The 14699-nt window shown below is 28.2% G+C and overlaps 1 protein-coding gene across 1 annotated transcript in view; it reads left to right on the plus strand.

Annotated features, from left to right (window-relative positions):
* LOC129747745 (alpha-tocopherol transfer protein-like) overlaps nt 1–14423 on the plus strand; it is a 37481-nt gene extending 23058 nt beyond the window's left edge. Inside the window, exons 2-4 of the mRNA XM_055742091.1 lie at nt 605–891; nt 9713–9828; nt 13705–14423. Of these exons, the coding sequence (XP_055598066.1) occupies nt 609–891; nt 9713–9828; nt 13705–14421 (1116 nt within the window). The 5' untranslated portion in view covers nt 605–608 and the 3' untranslated portion in view covers nt 14422–14423. The remainder of the gene's footprint in view (nt 1–604; nt 892–9712; nt 9829–13704) is intronic.
* Nucleotides 14424–14699: the final 276 nt, after the last annotated feature.

Raw genomic sequence — 14699 nt, forward strand, 5'->3', positions numbered from 1 at the left:
CCTTTGATGTGCTTTAATTTTGCATCATTACTTTTCAATTTGCTTAAAACCGCTATAGTTTTCTGGTTTCTCAACATATTTTTACAAAATGTATGGTATTGGAAACCTTCAGTTTTCCGTTATTCAAAGTACCTATAAGAAAAAAAAAATACTTAAAAACATGCTTCGGAAAAAGACGGTATGTAGATCACCTACAGAATTTAAATGCTAAAATAAACTTAGATGGTTTTTCAAAGGTTTAATAAATGTTTTCTTTCAATAATTTTCATCTCATCTTGTAAATATTTACATCAAACCGCCTTTGGAAACAACATATCTCCACCGACCGTCCTTCGGAATAAAAATAAGTTCCATCCCATTAGATACCTACAGCCCATCCTCCGAGGGATGATGCTCCCAGATATCAGCTCATTTGCATACGAGCGCTTAACTATCTTCAATATATGCACGGTTGACAACCTTCAACCCATCTATCGGATGGGTTTGACCGGTCCGGCTGCCCCTAGACAAGTCTCCCCTATCCCCAATCCTCCAAGCACGATCGACAACCTTCTTCTAATGTGATTTTTTCCACTCTCTGTTTGATTTCATTCTCGTTCTGCAGCATAATGCCTCCGATTGAGGTGTTACAGCAACAAAAACCGAAGCCGGACCAAAGCAAGAAGATGCCAGCGGCCAAAATCGGAACGAAAATGACAACAGGTGACGACAACAACAACAATAACAACAACATACGCACCATCGCCAAAGGCAAACCGACAGCGAACATTTCGGAAGTCAACCTACTGACCGATTCAGAAACAAGAATCGCAACAGCAGCAACAGGAGGATTGTTTCCGGGTGAAGAACATAAATTGAACAAACTCGAAGCCCTGCGGAATCTGGTTGAAAGTAAGTGTTTGTTTTTTGCTGGTCAGTTTTATTTTTTTTATTGGATTCTCGATGCTCTGTCATTAATGAACGCTAGACGAATTGATTAGCTCGGTTTCAGAAAAGCGTCAAGAGCTTAAGAGATTTTATGGTTTTATTATATGTACTAGACGAAGCGTGTGCATGGATAAAAATTAAGTAATCTACAAACGAGGTATTGTTTATCTATACATATATGAACAGATGCGATTAGAATACCATTAGCGAGTAACAAAGTATTCAGATACAAAATGAATCATTATTTATTCCATTTATTTCTGTCATATTCATGAAACAGTTCTGATCCATTAATAACAATAAACGATAAGAAATCAAACGCACTTCAAAAAACAATTGTGGTATACTTCGTTTGAAGGTCACATCCGGTCTGGCTGATGTGATATGAAACTTCCGGTCATTCCAAGCTCTCCACTGTCTTCAAGTGACAATGTGATGATGATTAAATCACCGGCATCAGTTCAATCCTTTTCATGCAGACGAAGCACGTATGAATCGGTATCAGTCAAGTGATTTATTTCCACAGGCAACGTGCTTCGAGTGGCTAATCTTCGGAAACACTCGCGAGATTTGGAACGACAGAAATAGTTTGATATCAATTAAGAGTTTTTTCTCCAATGTCTTTAGTAACATAACTCAGTTTTTTTTAAAGTAATTTAGGTTTGCAATAGCAAAGAATCGATTTTTTTGACAATTATCCAATAATCTAGCAACAGGTGATTAAAAATCATAAATTTTCATTGATGTTTTGTTGTTGGTAAATTTATGTTTTTTCTGGTTCTGCTACTTCGATTTTGTTTTGAACAAATTGAACATCAATGTCCTAATCTAGAGCAGTGATTTACAAGGCGGTGTTTCTACCGCCTCTAGCTGGGAGGGCCATACGGAAGCTTTCGGAAACCCAGCTTTCATATATTGAGCGGAACCGTCTTCACAATCCGCAAACATGACGGACGGTTTGTATATATCCGATTTATACCATTTATACCGACTTCAAGTAACCATTTTTACGATCGTTTACTTATTTGGTAGGAATTGCGTTTCGCTTTAACGTTTGTTAACGACTTGAGCTATCATTTCTAATGCGATTTTGTGTTTACTGGGGAGTGTTGAGCACAATTTTGAGTTGGAATTTTAAGGTTCAGTATGCAGTTAAATTATGTTTATAATTTTTTTTCCATATAAGACCGGACGAAAGAGAAAAATGAACCGCACTGCACGAATTATGCAAGCAAATGATTTTATTGATAATCTTGATTTTTTTGATTTTTTTTTTATTTTCTTGTTTTTCAAAATGTTCTAGACTTTTTTTGATTTTCTTGATATTCTTGTTTTTTTTTTTGTTTTTTCTTTAATTTTTTTGATGTCCTTGATTTTCTTAATTTTTTTGATTTTCTGATTTCATTGAATTTCTTAACTTTCTTGATTTTTTTAACTTTCTTGATTTTCTGGATTTTATTACATTTCTTGATTTTCTTAATTTTCTTGATTTTCTTTATTTTCTTGATTTTTTTTTTATTTTCTTGATTTTCTTGATTTTCGTAATTTTTTTGATTTTTTTTGATTTTTTTGATTTTCTTGGTTTTCTCGATATTCTTGGTTTTTTCGATTTTCTTGATTTTTTGATTTTCTTGATTCTCTCAATTTTTTTTATTATTTTTGATTTTAAGATCAGCGGTGTTTAAACTCGCCTCGGAAAGAATCATTCGGCTGATTTTTTCCGAGTTTAATTTGTTGTGTGCAGATTGATTTTATCTTCGTTCCAATCATGACGTGATTGCACACAAAACAAAGAGAACAGTTCCGAGTTGATGTTTTCCCCTCCTCGCAGGAATAAAATCACACCAATGAAACAACAGAACGAAGCTTACCGTACACGAATGCTCACGAGCGATCGTTGCCCGACGGACCGAGTTAACATTCCTCGCACCCTTCTCTCGCTCGTTTCCCGTTCCCTTGTATCTATCACTTTTAGCCACGCCCCCATGCGTTATCCGATTGATGTGTTCGGCTGCCGAACGAAAACGATTTTTTCTTTAATTCGCTGAACTGTTCGTTTGCTTCGCTGATGTTTCTCCCCCGATTGCTGTTTACTCCTGCCGAGTTTACCCGAAGCTTACTTCCTGATGCTTTCCGAGTTGAACTTTAGATAGCATCATTGCAGATTGAGTTTAACGAAATAAAATCGTTCTGCAAAGAAGGGCAAAGTGCGAGTATGTAGACTCGCGATTTTAACATCTCTGTTTAAGATTTGTTTTAATTTCTTTATTTTCTTGATTTTCATGATTTTTTTTCTTAGTTTTTTGATTTTCTGCATTTTCTTTATTATTTTAAGTTTTGTTGGTTTATTTTTGATATCCTTAATTTTCTTGATTTTTTTCGATTTTTTTTTTATTTTCGTGGTTTTTTTGGTTTTTTTTTTATTTTTTTGATTTTTATTTTATTTTCTTGGTTTTTTCGATTTTCTTGATTTTATTTATTTTCTTGATTTTTCGATTTTCTTAGTTCTCTTGATTTTCTCGATTTTTTTGATATTCTCGATTTTCTTGATTTTTTGATTTTCTTGATTTTTTTGATTTTATAAATTTTCGGGAAAGTCTTAGTTTTCTTAATATTTCTGATTTTTTTTATTTTCTTGATTTTCATGTTTGTATTATTTTCTTGGTTTTCTTGATTTTCTTGATTATTTTAATTTTTGTTATATTCATGATTTTCCTGATTTTCTTGATTTACTTTTTTTTAATTTTCTTGATTTTCCTAATTTTTTTGATTTTCTTGATTTTTTTTGGTTTTCTTGTGTTTTTTTTTAATTTGTTGATTTTGTTGATTTTCTTGATTTTTTGTACTATTCTTAGTTTTCTTGATTTTCATGATCTGTTTGATTTTCATGATCTGTTTGATTTTCTGGATTTTATTATTTTCTTGGTTTTCTTCATTTTTTTGATTATTTATTTTTTTTTGTATTCTTGATATTCTTAATTTTCTTGATTTTCTTGATTTTTTCGATTTTCCTAATTTCCGTGATTTTCTTGATATTTCTGTTTTTTTTTTTATTTTCTTTATCTCTTGATTTGCTTGATTTTCTTTATATTTTCGATAGTCTAAATTTTCTTTCATTTCGTGTTTTTATAATTTTTATGATTTTGTTGTTTTTTTTTTAATTTTCTTGATTTTCTAAATTTCCTTGCTTTCCTTGGTTTTCTTGATATTATTGATTATCTTGTTTTATTGATTTATTTGATTTTTTTTATTTTCTTGATTTTTTTGATTTTCTAGATTTACGTTATTATCTTGATTTTCTTCACTTCCTTAATTTTCATAGTTTGCTTGATTTTCTCGATTTTGTATATTTTTTATTTTCTTGATTCTCTTGATTTTCTTGTTTCTATTTTTATTTTCTTTGCTTTATTTTTTTGTTTGTCTTTGTTTTTTTTCTAATATGCTTGATTTTTATGGATTTTCTGAATTTTCTTGATTTTCTCAAGTATCATGCTTTGCTTGATTTTTTCAATTTTCTTTTTTTTCTGGAATTTCTAGATTTTCTTGATTTTCGCGATTTTCTTGATTTTTCTGATTTTCTTGATTTTCTAAATTTTTGGGAATGTCTTAATTTTTCTGTTTTATTATTTTCTTGATTTTCTTGATTTCCATGAATGTATTATTTTCTTGATTTTCTACAATTTCTTGATTATTTAAATTTTCTTGATTTTCTTAATTCTTGATTCTTGAAATTTCTTGATTTTTTGAATATTCTAGATTTTTTGGTTTTCTTGATTTTCTTGGTTTTCTTGATTTTCTTGATATTCTTGATTTTCTTGATTTTTTTTATTTTCTTGATTTTATTGATTTTCTTCACTTTTTTTAAACTTTTTGATTTTATGGATTTTATTATTTTCTTGGCTTTCTTGATTATCTTGGTTTCCTTGATTTAATTGATTAAATTGATATAATTAATTTTATTTATTTTATTGATTTTATTGATTTGATTGATTTTCTTGATTTTCTTGATTTTCTTGATTTTCTTGATTTTCTTGATTTTATTGATTTTATCGATTTTATTGATTTTATTGATTTTATTGATTTTATTGATTTTATTGATTTTATTGATTTTATTGATTTTATTGATTTTATTGATTTTATTGATTTTATTGATTTTATTGATTTTATTGATTTTATTGATTTTATTGATTTTATTGATTTTATTGATTTTATTGATTTTATTGATTTTATTGATTTTATTGATTTTATTGATTTTATTGATTTTATTGATTTTATTGATTTTATTGATTTTATTGATTTTATTGATTTTATTGATTTTATTGATTTTATTGATTTTATTGATTTTATTGATTTTATTGATTTTATTGATTTTATTGATTTCATTGATTTTATTGATTTTATTGATTTTATTGATTTTATTGATTTTATTGATTTTATTGATTTTATTGATTTTATTGATTTTATTGATTTTATTGATTTTATTGATTTTATTGATTTTATTGATTTTATTGATTTTATTGATTTTATTGATTTTATTGATTTTATTGATTTTATTGATTTTATTGATTTTATTGATTTTATTGATTTTATTGATTTTATTGATTTTCTTGATTTGATTGATTTGATTGATTTTATTGATTTTATTGATTTTATTGATTTTATTGATTTTATTGATTTTATTGATTTTATTGATTTTATTGATTTTATTGTTTTTATTGATTTTATTGATTTTATTGATTTTATTGATTTTATTGATTTTATTGATTTGATTGATTTGATTGATTTGATTGATTTTATTGATTTTATTGATTTTCTAGATTTTATTGATTTTATTGATTTTATTGATTTTATTGATTTTATTGATTTTATTGATTTTATTGATTTTATTGATTTTATTGATTTTATTGATTTTATTGATTTTATTGATTTTATTGATTTTATTGATTTTATTGATTTTATTGATTTTATCGATTTTATTGATTTTATTGATTTTATTGATTTTATTGATTTTATTGATTTTATTGATTTTATTGATTTTATTGATTTTATTGATTTTATTGATTTTATTGATTTTATTGATTTTATTGATTTTATTGATTTTATTGATTTTATTGATTTTATTGATTTTATTGATTTTATTGATTTTATTGATTTTATTGATTTTATTGATTTTATTGATTTTATTGATTTTATTGATTTTATTGATTTTATTGATTTTATTGATTTTATTGATTTTATTGATTTTATTGATTTTATTGATTTTATTGATTTGATTGATTTGATTGATTTGATTGATTTGATTGATTTGATTGATTTTCTTGATTTTCTTGATTTTATTGATTTTATCGATTTTATTGATTTTATTGATTTTATTGATTTTATTGATTTTATTGATTTTATTGATTTTATTGATTTTATTGATTTTATTGATTTTATTGATTTTATTGATTTTATTGATTTTATTGATATTATTGATTTTATTGATTTTATTGATTTTATTGATTTTATTGATTTTATTGATTTTATTGATTTTATTGATTTTATTGATTTTATTGATTTTATTGATTTTATTGATTTTATTGATTTTATTGATTTTATTGATTTTATTGATTTTATTGATTTTATTGATTTTATTGATTTTATTGATTTTATTGATTTTATTGATTTTATTGATTTTATTGATTTTATTGATTTTATTGATTTTATTGATTTTATTGATTTTATTGATTTTATTGATTTTATTGATTTTATTGATTTTATTGATTTTATTGATTTTATTGATTTTATTGATTTTATTGATTTTATTGATTTTATTGATTTTATTGATTTTATTGATTTTATTGATTTTATTGATTTTATTGATTTTATTGATTTTATTGATTTTATTGATTTTATTGATTTTATTGATTTTATTGATTTTATTGATTTTATTGATTTTATTGATTTTATTGATTTTATTGATTTTATTGATTTTATTGATTTTATTGATTTTATTGATTTTATTGATTTTATTGATTTTATCGATTTTATTGATTTTATTGATTTTATTGATTTTATTGATTTTATTGATTTTATTGATTTTATTGATTTTATTGATTTTATTGATTTTATTGATTTTATTGATTTTATTGATTTTATTGATTTTATTGATTTTATTGATTTTATTGATTTTATTGATTTTATTGATTTTATTGATTTTATTGATTTTATTGATTTTATTGATTTTATTGATTTTATCGATTTTATTGATTTTATTGATTTTATTGATTTTATTGATTTTATTGATTTGATTGATTTTATTGATTTTATTGATTTTATTGATTTTATTGATTTTATTGATTTTTTCAATTTTTTTAATTGTCTTGATTTTTTTGTTTCCTTGATTTTTTGGATTTGCTTGATTTTCTTGATTTTCGTGATTTTGTTGATTTTGTTGATTTTCTTAATTTTCTTGATTTTCTTGATTTTCTTGATTTTCTTGATTTTCTTAATTTTCTTGATTTTCTTGATTTTCTTGATTTTCTTGATTTTCTTGATTTTCTTGATTTTCTTGATTTTCTTGATTTTCTTGATTTTCTTGATTTTCTTGATTTTCTTGATTTTCTTGATTTTCTTGATTTTCTTGATTTTCTTGATTTTCTTGATTTTCTTGATTTTCTTGATTTTCTTGATTTTCTTGATTTTCTTGATTTTCTTGACTTTCTTAATTTCCTTGATTTTCTTGATTTTCTTGATTTTCTTGATTTTCTTGATTTTCTTGATTTTCTTGATTTTCTTGATTTTCTTGATTTTCTTGATTTTCTTGATTTTCTTGATTTTCTTGATTTTCTGATTTTTTAATTTTCTTGATTTTATTGATTTTTATGTTTTTTGATTTTTTTGATTTTCTTGTTTTTTTTTTATATTTTTTCATTATTTTTCTGAATTTCTGGATTTTCTTGACTTTCTTCATTTTTTTTCTTGATTTTTATGGTTTCCTCAATTTTCTTGATTTCCATGATGTATTTTCTTTTTTTTTATTTTCTTGATTTTCTTGATTTCGTTGATTTTTTTGTTTTCTTTTGTTTTCTTGATTTTTTTTATTTTATTGATTTTTAATTTTTTTTCTATTTCTTTTGGTTTTCTTGATTTTCTTGATTTTTTAATTTCATGATTTTCTTGATTTTCTAGTTTTTTTTTCAATTTTCTTGATTTTCTTCATTTTCATGATCTTCTTGATTTTCTTGTTTTCTTGATTTTTTTTATTTTCTTGATTTTTTTTCTTGATTTTCTTTATTTCTCCATTATCTTGATTTTCTTGATATTTTTGATTTTCTTGATTTTCCTGATTTTCTTGATTTTCTTGATTTGCTTGATTTTCTTGATTTTCTCGATTTTCGTAATTTTCTTGATTTTTGATTTTCTTGATTTTCTTGATTTTCCTATTTTTTTTATTTGTGTGATTTTCTGGATTTTCTGGATTTTATTAATTTGCTTGATTTTCTTGTTTTTCTCATTTTCTTGATTTTCTTTATTCTCTTGTTTTTTTTTTAATTTTTTTTTCAATTTTCTTGATTTTAAAGATTTTCTGTACTTTCTTGATTATATTGACTTGCTCCATTTTATGGATTTTCTTGACTTTCTTGATTTTTTCTTCTTGATTTCATGGTACTATTTTAAAGATTTGCTTGTTATTTATTTATTTTTTGGCTAGTTGGATAACAATACTTTCTTACTTATTATTATCACACAAATTCTATCAAAATAATCGATTGCATTGATTGTTGGGAATAAGTATAGAAACAATTTTGTTAAAGAGAAATGAATGAGTAAAATGGAATAGTACAGCAAAATGTAGTAAAAATATTTATATTGAAATACCTATCTTTCAGTTCAAAAATATTGAAGAGGGCTCTCTTCATATATACAGGGTTGCCAACATTTTTTTTTCAGAAATTGAAGGAGCTTAAAAATAAAAATCTAGGTCTTTTTTTGTCACCGTTGTAAAATGTTATGGAGCTAACAAAAAGTTCGAGTTCAGGACACCAAAATTTTCTAAAACCAGTGATAAAACATTGATAAAAGATTTGAATCCTACGGAGTGTGAAGTTATTAAGTTCAAGGTTGGAGTGACGACGAGCAAGCACTGAATTTCTATTGAGTTTCGAACGGATCTGTACAAATTTACTGTAATAACAAAAAAAAAAAAAACCGACAAAATCAGGCTCATTTTCAAAAATCAGGGAAAAAAACGAGGCTTATCAGGTTATCTGGATAGACCTTAAAAAATCAGGCAAATCCTGAAAAATCAGGCACATTAGCATCTATGGAAGCAAGCTTACAGAATATTGAAAAGTCATTTAATTGCATTTTTGTCTTATCGGGAAATTATTAAAACACTTTTAAATGTGCTTCATGAAGCACATTTAAATTTTTTTTAATTATTTCCCGATAAGACTGAAAAGCCATAACCTTAAAATCATCCCGGTCGGAAAATAATTTAATAGGATATTGGAATAGATTACAAAAAAGGTTTTTTGCTACTATCTGTGCTGTCAATCTGCATTAATTTGAACGAAAAGTTGATCCACTTTAAATTTTCTTCCTTGAGGGCAAAACATGGTTAACTCAGAAAATGGCAACAAAAGCCACAACTCATTCCAACACCCCAACGTTCCAATTAAAGTGAACTTTTTACGCATCATCTGATTCAGTTTAGCTGCGGCCGGTGAAAATTCCTTGAATTTGTTTTGATGCTTTAATTTTTAATTTCCTTTTCTAACATGGTTTTTTTTCTGCCTTTCAGATCACGACGATTTCGTACGCCGATCGGACGATTTGTTCTTAAGCCGGTTCCTGATCTGCTGCGACTGGAATGTGGACGACGCCTATCAGCGAATGTGCAAACTGTTCAAATTGAAGGTAGGTTTCAACTATTTACTCATATTATAGGTATAGCTTAGATATACTGAGCTCGTACTTAAATGTTTGTTGATCACTGGTTGATTGTTGAAATGGTCCATTGAGAGTGCATCGCTAGACGAAAGTGCTAAGTCCGGGGTGGTTGTTGAATATTTATTTTTATTTGACACCTGGATGATTCCCTTAGCGACTGCCGGAATGGCTTAATTGAAAACCTTTTGAAATTGACAGTAGGGGATTTTTTTTTATTATCTGACAATTTGCGCCGGGGGTCTTCAGATTTTCCCCAAAATTGAAAATTTGGTTCATTTTTGCGACTTAAAAACACATGTATTTTTTCAGATTTCTAACATTTTAATTTTTTGAGTTAGCTTCGGTTGGATTTTTTTGTAAATAAAAAATAACCATTTTTCAAAGCTACATAACTCTGTTGTTTCTCAACGGAAAATGTAAAATAGCACATCAAAATGCATTGAAATTTTATCAGCTTTCCAAATAGAATAGTTGAAAAAAATTAAATAATGACCTTCAACATGAAAAGTTGTAAATAAACTGTAATTGGCGTCTAAAAGTACCGTCTGCACCACCGAATATTTTGCAAAAAATACCGTTGTATAGCTCGATTCATGATGCAACTTTCATCTGAAGACACCAAAGTGGGCCATTAACACCTTGAAGAGTTATGAAAGAAATAATGACAATAAATCTCTTTTTTTGCATCGAAAACAAACAATGGTCGAACAACTGCACTCACATATGGAGATAGCAAGCACTTCTAACAACATGGAAACAAAATAACTTACCAAAGCAGGTTAAAAACACTACTTTTTCGTGCTTTGTAGAGTGTTTGCAGCAAAACTGACTTAAAATTTTAACCAAAGTTCTGAGTATCGTATTGTTTAAGTGATATAACTAATAATGGGAACGTTGCTTTTACAACCTGGTCATATACTATGTAACTTATTAATTTTTCGATCAAAGATCATTGTGAAGCATAATCAATGCCAATAGTAGAAGGTTCAGTTCCTGTGTTTGGGATCACAAAAATGTGATTAAAAAAATTAAATATAGACGTGCTTTACATAGTTTTTATATAGGGAGCTAAGCACTGGACATCAAAATTCTTTCCCATTGATCAAAAAAGTATGAGAAAGTGGCACAAATGTTGAAGAAATAATCGAAGAGCTCAGTATGGCCAGCCAAGGCTGTAAAATGATGAAAATATGATACTTTTACCATATTCGTTTTCTACATTCGCCCAGTTTTGAGGTTTACCATACTAGAACGAACATAATTCGTCGTCAGTGTTTTGCTACCTCGATCGCTCACACACACTCTCCTAACGCTTCCAAAACTCAACTTATTTTATTTCCCCATAAGCCAAGAGCAAATTTTTTAAAACCTAATGAAAATCATTCCATAACTTTTAATGGGGTTTCTTTAGAATGGTCTGATCACGTGAAGTACTTGGGACTCACACTTGATCGGAATCTTACTTTTAAAAATCACATTGAAGATATTCAATCTAAATGCAATAAATACACTAAATCTCTTTATTCTCTCATCAACAGGAAATCCAGGTTGTGTCTGCGAAACAAGATGTTAATCTACAAACAGGTCTTTCGACCAGCGATAATGTATGCAGTTCCGATTTGGTCTAGCTGCTGCGCGACGAGGAAGAAAGCCATCCAGAGGATTCAGAACAAGGTTCTGAAAATGATTTTGCGGCTTCCACCTTGGCACAGCACCGAAGATCTTCATCGGATTGCAGGCATAGAATCGGTCGAAGAGATGGCCAACAAAATCATCTCCAACTTCAGAGGCAAATCGATGCAGTCTTCCATCGCAGAGATTCGTTCTCTTTACAATTAAGTTAGTTTATAGGATTTAGGATTAAGTTTATACATCTTTTTTTTTTTTTTTTTTTGCTTAACAGGATATTCTCCTTTAAATCAAATTATTTATTGCTAAAGCAAATTTAAATCAAATAAACAATGTTTAAAATTAACTGTATCAAAGAGTTGAACTGATCATAATTGATCTGAACACTTTAATTTAACTTTAATAATGTAACTTAAATGTAATGATTAAAAGACTAATAAAGACATATTAAAAAAAAAAAAAAAAAATCGCTCACACACACGAATCTTCAGTGTTCCACCGTCCATTTTAAATCAAATCTGGGGAATTACGGATGCAAAACTTCGCGCATAAACTTCTAAAAATGACAGTGAAATGTGCATAACTTGTTGTGACCTGGTGCAAAACTGGGTATAAACGAATACGTTATTAGATTTTTGGATATAACATGAAGTCAGTTAAGCTGCAACAATCTACCCTTCTTTCATAACAGTCCCATATACAAAAATAAGCAAGCGAGACAATCAGCTTTTTCTGTTTTAGAATATATTTTTCAATTGTGACCACCACTTTCAGCATAAACGAAAATCGTTTCTAGGTTGTCATAATAAATCGTTAGGCTAGAAATTTTCGAAATTGGGTTATTGGTAAGGTCGAGAGCACCATTTTTATTCATTATGGCACTGTTAATCGACCAAATTTGAAACCTTTTTCGAATCTTCTAGCATAACAGTCCCATACAAAATATATTTTTCTCACCAAGCTACTTTCAAAGACTTAAATTTGATCATTTTTGAACTTCTTAATGAAATTGTCAGAAAAAGAAACATACTTTTGCAAAAAATATCATGAATTCCACATTGTAAGTTGAATTTTTTTACGATTTTTGATTGCATCCGATAGTGTTTCGCTCAGGAAGTCATTCCTAAGAAAGTCAGACCTGCCTTCGAAAACTAGTGTGCATCATTCGACATCAAGTGAGTTAAAAAAATGTTTAAATGATTCAAAGCAATGAACCAAAGACTATTTCGCCGAAAGAAACATTGAAAAGTAACCAAATCCATGGTATTTCACATATGGGACTGTTATTCAGGTATATTTCACGAATTGATATTTTTTTTCGAAATTTCTAGAACAAAACCTCTTCTTTTAGTCTTTTATGTTGAAGCCTTATGTTGACGTAAAATGACGAAAATTCATATGGGACTGTTATGCGAGTAAGGGCAGTCTGAAAAGGACGAAAAAAATAGTGTTTTTACCAGCTTTGATAAGTTCTTTTGTTTCCATGTTGTTAGAAGTGCTTGCTATCTCCATATGTGAGTGCAGTTGTTCGACCATTGTTTGTTTTCGATGCAAAAAAAAGAGATTTATTGTCATTATTTCTTTCATAACTCTTCAAGGTGTTAATGGCCCACTTTGGTGTCTTCAGATGAAAGTTGCATCATGAATCGAGCTATACAATGGTATTTTTTGCAAAATATTCGGTGGTGCAGACGGTACTTTTAGACGCCATTTAAAGTTTATTTACAACTTTTCTTGTTGAAGGTTTTTATTTAATTTTTTTCAACTATTCTATTTGGAAAGCTGATAAAATTTCAATGCATTTTGATGTGCTATTTTATAATTTCCGTTGAGAAACAACAGAGTTATGTAGCTTTGAAAAATGGTTATTTTTTATTTACAAAAAAATCTAACCGAAGCTAACTCAAAAAATAAAAATGTTAGAAATCTGAAAAAATACATGTGTTTTTAAGTCGCAAAAATGAACCAAATTTTCAATTTTGGGGAAAATCTGAAGACCCCCGGCGCAAACCCGTCAGATAATAAAAAAAAATCCCCAGTAGACAGACTGAAGTGGACGGCTACTGAAGGTTTCTTTAGTTTATGACTCAGACGCCAGTTGATTGATTAGCAATGAATGGATGTTGTTGTTATCGAGATATTTTTTTTTACTATTTATTGAAAAATTATTTAAATTTAATTTTTTTTTAATTACTTTTTTTTTCTTTTTTCAAGCGAGAATACCCAGACTGGTTCACGCACAAACCTCTGGCGGACTACGAACCAATCCTTAAGCGCAACATAAAATTTGTTCTGGACAAACGGGATAAAAATGGACGTCGAGTTTTCGTGAGCCGGATGGGCAATTTGGATATCAACATTTCGTCGGCCACGGATCTGGCACATCTGGATGAGCTGTGGGTAGAATTCATGCTGAACGAAATCGACACCCTGGAAAAGGGCGTCAGCTGCCTTATCGACATGAGTGGATACTCGTTGAAGAGTCTCCGATACCTAACGCCAAGTAACATCCGGATCGGAACCCAAAAAGCAGATTTACTTCCGCTGAAGCACATGGAGTTCCACGTGGTGAATTCGTCGGCATTTTTGAACGCTGCCCTCGCCATTCTGTATCCGATGTTGAGCAAGCAGATCAAGGAGCAGGTTCACTTCCACTACTCCAACTGGGACTCGCTGCACAGTGCTTTGGGCAAAGAATGTTTGCCAGCTGAGTACGGAGGTACAAATGGAGCCACATTCGATTTTGAAAAACTTAATCGGCAGTTGCTTGATTTGGAGGTCCATTACGATGGGCTGCTGAAGTATGGATACGAGCTGAAGCCACATGTGGATCCGGCAAAACATGCAGCTTTCTACCAAAACTTGGAAAAGATTAAGACCAGTAGGAGGAAAACGAAGTGCAAGAAACAGGATGAGGTGGTTGAGGAATAACTAAACCGGTCGATGTGTTAATTTGTTTAATACTTTAATTTAAATATAGCTTTAACTTGATTTGAAGGCTTTTCTTGATCCGATTTTTCCCCTTTTTTGCTCATGTTGTTCCTGTTTGACACTGATTCAATCAGTGGATTCGGGAAATTCAAAGTGACATTAACACTATCATAAACGCTCAATGAATAAAGAAATTGTTTTGCAAAACTATCTTCCTACTTGAAACCATCACAAAAAATTGAAAAAAGAAATAAAAAAAAAATGAAATTTACATATAA

Source organism: Uranotaenia lowii, chromosome 2, assembly GCF_029784155.1.
Source record: "Uranotaenia lowii strain MFRU-FL chromosome 2, ASM2978415v1, whole genome shotgun sequence".
Lineage (NCBI taxonomy): Eukaryota > Metazoa > Arthropoda > Insecta > Diptera > Culicidae > Uranotaenia > Uranotaenia lowii.